This window comes from Oryza brachyantha, chromosome 8 (genome assembly GCF_000231095.2).
Source record: "Oryza brachyantha chromosome 8, ObraRS2, whole genome shotgun sequence".
Taxonomy (NCBI): domain Eukaryota; kingdom Viridiplantae; phylum Streptophyta; class Magnoliopsida; order Poales; family Poaceae; genus Oryza; species Oryza brachyantha.
Genome location: NC_023170.2, coordinates 14,021,706 through 14,027,572, shown reverse-complemented (window position 1 = coordinate 14,027,572; position 5,867 = coordinate 14,021,706). Strand labels below are relative to the sequence as shown.

The 5,867-nt window shown below is 41.1% G+C and overlaps 1 protein-coding gene across 2 annotated transcripts; it reads left to right on the top strand.

Annotated features, from left to right (window-relative positions):
- The first annotated feature begins 1,731 nt into the window (after positions 1–1,731).
- LOC102705456 (F-box/FBD/LRR-repeat protein At1g13570-like) lies at positions 1,732–5,236 on the top strand. 2 transcript variants are annotated; one of them, XM_040527105.1, is made up of 5 exons: positions 1,732–2,609; positions 2,752–2,781; positions 3,253–3,405; positions 3,501–3,794; positions 4,795–5,236. In XM_040527105.1, the coding sequence occupies exons 1-5, from the start codon at positions 1,758–1,760 to the stop codon at positions 4,813–4,815; spliced, it is 1,350 nt and encodes a 449-aa protein (XP_040383039.1). In that variant the 5' UTR covers positions 1,732–1,757; the 3' UTR covers positions 4,816–5,236. The 2 variants fall into 2 exon arrangements, with proteins under 2 accessions (XP_040383039.1, XP_040383040.1); XM_040527106.1 differs by lacking the exon at positions 2,752–2,781 and having other exon boundaries at positions 4,795–5,235.
- The last annotated feature ends 631 nt before the right edge of the window (positions 5,237–5,867 follow it).

Below are 5,867 nucleotides of genomic sequence, written 5' to 3'. Positions count from 1 at the left end.
TAATCTATAGGGACTCCCTAATCTACGAAAGTTGGCTTGGGTCTGCCCTAATCTATAGTGATAAAACGATGAACTTTTATATTAAAACTTTTAAAGAGGAAATTGTACCGTTTATAGTACCTACAGGTAGGCCTGCTAATGGGTTGGATGGAAATGGGTTAAATAGGTTGGTTTTAATTTGGATTATGTTTGGTTGGGTGCAAATGGATTGTAACTTCAAATGGTCTAGATTGGATTGGGTTATAGAGACAAATGGATTGGTATGGACTGGATTTGGTTAGGTTATTTTAGGTTCTAAATGGATTTAACTCGTGGAGGATAAATGGATCCTTTAACTAGATAGCTAATGGATAAGATAATAGACATACATGGAGTTCACGTGTAGAAATCAACTAAAATTTGCACAAAGTTGCTTTTATACATAACAGATCATCCCGCTAAATTTCAGTCAAATTTGATAAACTTTTATAGTGTGAACGCGAGTTTTAAAATTTTAGGTCCGAGTTTATACATATCAAACGGTGCATCCATTTTGCAAGGGTGGGTTGAATCCATTTTAACCAAATGGGTTGGTGCGAGTTGGACTAAAATTAAAGTTAGATTGGTTTGAATTGGATCCCAATGAAAAATAATTGGTGCGGGTTGGTTTAATAGACTAATTAGCAAAGAAATAGATCGGAGCGGATTTGATTGAATTACAATCCAATGGCAGGCTTAGACAGGAGGAGAGTTGAGAGGGCAGTCAGCCAGTGAGGGTGGCCGGCCGGCGTGGGCGATGGCAGCGGTGCTGTTGACCGTTGGAGGGGCGCATGTGGCAGAGGACGCCCAAGTCGCGGCGTCATCGGCTTGTGGGGTGGATGTTGTTGAGGCCGATCAGTGGATGGAACATGTCATGAACATCGTCCACAACATATAACGCAGACGCTCACAACACACGCATACTTCTCTTGAGAACGCATGCACGTAAACCCTATCCCTATGAGCACCTCCAAAGACCGCCGGCAAACTCCAGAATAACGAAGTCACTATAGGCACCTCGCTGACGACGGGCACGTCGTCTCTCAATAAAAGCACAAAACGTTTGAATCCTAGAAAATTCGCTGCAACGAGAAGTCGAACCCGGACCTCAATTGCTACTAAGACCTTTGTAACCACTAGTCTATAGGCCCGTTTGCTTTTTTCACGTTTCCAGTCAGGCACTACTCGGTGATGTTGTGCTGTTCCATTTGTTATCCTATTGGATCGTTATGCATTTCGATTTGCTTTAAGTTCGTGCTTTTGCAATATCCCATCCATAGGCCATGGCAGTTTATCTATGTTTAATGCTTCTTTTAGATGTCTAAAGATTCGATAAAGAAAAAAATTTTGAAAACTAAAGAGGGCCTTAAAAGCATGCCCTTGTGAAATGTCCGAAGAAAACTTTGATTGTTATGGCCAAGTTTTAATGGAAATTGGCGTAGTAAATCGCCATTTTTGCGCAAGAAGCATCATCTACAAGCACTTGGACACGTTGGCCCTACAAGAACTGCTAATGACTTATGAGTAGAGTGATTAAGCATCCTAAGATAACTGCAATCCGCTGAATTGATCAAATAGCAAATATATTCGCGCTCTGTGAGTAGCTTTGGGCCTTGGCCCATTAGCCCATTGGGTTTTTCCCGAACCCGCGAGGCCCTTTTGCTACGCCGAACCACCACGTCTCCCATTTCCGCCCGCTCGGCGACTCCACCTCTACCCGTAATTCGCCCTAGGGCGAAATGGAGACCTCGCCGCCTCGCTGCAAACGACGCCTGCCGTCGCCAGAGGGGGGTCCGGATGATTCGGCGGCGGCGGCGAGGGCGGCGGGCCTGGACTCCCTCCCGGAGGAGCTCCTCGAGAATATCGTCGCCCGCCTCCCCCTCCGCGACGCCGTCCGCACCTCGGCGGTCTCCGGCTCCTGGAGCCGCCGGTGGGAGTCGACCCCCGACCTCCGCCACTACTGGCCCCGCCGCTCGCGCCCCGCGGCCATCTGCGCCGTCCTCGCGCGCTACTCCTGTGACGTCCGCCGGTTCTGCACATGGGGCATCCGTGCGGAGGCTTTCCCCCACATCGACGAGTGGCTCCCCCTCCTCGCCGCCAAGGGGGTCCAGTGCCTCACCCTCTCGTTCTGGGATTACACCGATGTGAATGTGGAGTACTACACCCTCCACCCCGCCATCTTCGCCTGTGCCCAGCTCACCAGTCTCCACCTCGAGCGCTGCTTCCTCCCGACCGCGCCCGAGGGTTTCGCAGGGTTCCCGAATCTTACAACGTTGAACCTCGTTTACGTTGGCCTTCCGGAGAATGGGGAGAAGAAATTGGAGGCGATGATCCGCATGTCCCCGTCGCTCGTCTCACTGGAGCTCAACAATGTTGAGGTTACTGATGATGACTTCGATGACTGGATAATTCAGGCGCCGAATCTCGAGAGGCTGACTATTATTTCAGATATTGATTATGGATGGGAGATCCGGGAGCTTCCATCTATACAAGAAGCTAATATCAATAGTGAGGACTACTCTATTGATCGTGATTTCGTCAAGCTTCTCACGTGTTTGGCCCAAGTCAGGCAGCTCGAGTTTCTTATTCCGGTAAACTCTATGGTAGTTTTTCTTTCTTTATGTTTGAATCGCACATCGTGAGCATAAGTTAGCTTACCTGTATCATGCCTTTATTGTCATTGTACTAACAAATTTTTGCATGTTGTTTCTACTGCGTGCATGAGTTTACTAGGTTGACTCCTGTGACGATTGGGAACCAGTGGTAATTTGACGCCTTGACCCATGTGTGGGAAGGGGTGTTTTTAACAACTGCAGTTTTCTTTGTTCAATCTGAAAGCTGGTACTAGCTGGGAACAAGCTATAGTTGATTAGTTATTAACCTCAATTTATGATTTATATGGTTTTTCTCGAAAGTGGTAAATAAGAGCTTGATCCTTAATGTATACCGTTTGCGTTAACTCTGTATAAAAGATATATTTCTAATGTGATTGTTTAGAAGCTCCAGATAAGTTTTAGTTTGAATCTGTAAGGGCGTTTTACACAATTCATCATTTAAGCAACAATCTACCCCCACCACGAAGCTAGTATGCCAAACATATATGTTGCTTTTCAGAATTAAAGTGCTTCTCGTGGCCAAGTAATGCAAAACCTGCAATGTTGCTAGCCAATGTTTCTAGAATTTTTTTTCTTATAAAATTTTCTCTCGTATGGACTAATGGCTATGTTTTCTCAGTCCACAGATGGCAATGCTCTAGAGGGAATTTCTTGTTCTTTTCAGAAACTAAGGAATTTAATTCTTCATACAAACTTCTACAAAGCATCTACCATTTTATCTACATTTGGTTTACTCACGAGAGCTCCCAATCTCAAACATCTGGAAATCGAGGTAATATTTAATGCTATTCTCTGTTCTTGATTGATGATGTCCCTTGATAGTTCTTTAGGTATGAACCCGTAAAAATGCATCTTTGATTTTTGCAGATCACAGATCATGAGAATCAGAGCGACGAAGTAGATATAACTTTTTTTGATGCAATGTGGACCAACAGTCTTTTTGCAAATCTTGATTTTGTTAGCATAAAGAGTGCCACTTGTTGGTCAAATGAAATGTGTTTTATTGAATTTGTTCTATCCAAAGCAAGAGTCCTTCATGAATTTTATATTTATCATGATGATACTGGCTCATACTCGGAGCCTAGAGAAAAGGCAATTAATGAGTTGGCAAAGTATAAAAGAGCATCGCCAAAGGCAATGGTATTCTTCAGGGACATGGAGGTGAGTAGCCTGTTAATACCTGTTGATTGTTTTTAAGCCTTTTCATAGCCTCACCTCTTGAAAGTCCTGTTCCATATACTGGCTTGTGTTATATGCTCTCAGATCATTTTGACATGCTCTGTGGCAGTCAAAATGAAAACCGTGCATTCTCTATTTCTAATTGGGAATTAGGATGCAAGAATCAATTAGTTAAGCAGAAACTATTTATTGCTAAAGTGGATATAACAAGAACTGTTTACTAGGTAGTAGCTGCTATATCATTATCTAAAAGGAATGAGTCCATTTTACAGCCCTAAACTTTGCAGCATGTACACATAACTCATTAGCCATAAAACTATCAGAGCCTGTTTGTGTTTACTTCCAGCCAGCGCTTCCCACTCAAGTTAGACAATTTAGACTTTTCATGTCATGTGTTCATTTTATTTCCACAATTGTAGTCCCACTCTGTTAGTCATACAGTCCATATGTCATGCACTCATTCTCTAGCCACCAATTGAACGCATATTTTTGTTAGCTAGAAAATTTAGCCATGACAATTATGATAGCTAACCAGAGTGCTATTAAAAGCAGTCAAACCCACAAACCAGATTTCTGCCTCCATCACCTGCAGTGGTTCTGCTGGCCAATAGGATGTGGAACAAGAACTGTGACACAACCGGAGGTAGAGGCATGTTGTGATCGTTAGGTCTCTGGCGAGATTGAGTGCCATTGCTCTCTCATATGTATCTGTACTGTATGATAGAAAAAACTTTTTAATATCATGTCTTAAAATTAGCACATTGAAATAAATCTCATTACACAAAGGCCATGCTGGTGTGGATGTCATGTTAGCTGGGTCTTCAAGGTAGAAAATCTTATCCCACCTTTTGCCACCTAATTGTTACTTTAATAATCTATAGTATGATCAAATATTTGAATATACCATTTTAACCTACCCTCTTGTATTGCTGTAAGTACTTTCAGAAAATCATGATCTGATTTTTTCCCCCCTGCTGGACAGGATACTTGGCTGTACCCATGAGTATCGAGAATTGGAGACTCAGAAGAGCACTTTTGCGGCCTGATGCACAGGAGTTTTGCATCGCCAATTATACGGAGTTATTCATACCCTCGGTACATTTTCAGACATGCTTTTAGAAAATCATGGCGTGATTATTCATAATCTTTCTCAACGGAAAGTCTTCTCTTGAATAAGCATGAGTAATTACAGCGCTCAGCTTCGGTTGATTTGGTGGAAAAATCTGCATATATACTGGAGATGGGGCATTCCATCCTCTTTGTATCACAATCTTGCAAGTTGATTAACGTGCCTTTTATATGTCGTCTGACTTTTGCCTATACTACAATAAGAAATGTTAATACATTGTTTGTATATCCTCGCTATCTATCTATCTATATACAACTTTTAGATTACATTTCTACAAATATAATTGTATTTCAGATACAACTATATCAATCAATCTATACTGTTATCATCTAGCAGTTAATGTGATAATGTCAAGTCTACGGATAAGAAAAAGAAAAGATCTTACTGTATAGATTGATCGATATAGTTGTATACAAAATACGATGATATTTATAGAAATATAATCTTTAAGCTGTATATGAAATTAAATCCAAATCTATAGAAATACAATATAAGAATGGTACATGAAATCTAAAATTTATAGAAATAGAAGCTAAAAGTCGTTGAGTCTAATAGTTGTATATGAAACTCAAACCTTATATAAATATAAATAGAAGTTGAGAGTTATATGTGACAACCAATTATATTTCTACATAATGGTTTCTATTGAAATATGACTTGTTGTCTTTCCATCAACATGCCCCTCGATGTATAATGGTCTTAACTGACGATGTTTCAATTATTCTGGCTTGTCAAATATAGCCTGTTGAGGTAGCAACACCAACTAAACAATTGATTCCTCTTCCACTTCATCAGCTAGAGATATCCTGTATTTTGATGGTAAAATAAATATAATATTAAGAGCATTTTTTTATTGTTTTCTACGTAAAATTTGGTGTCTTTTTAGTATGTAAGGTATCAAGAGGTATCAAATTTTATATAGAAAA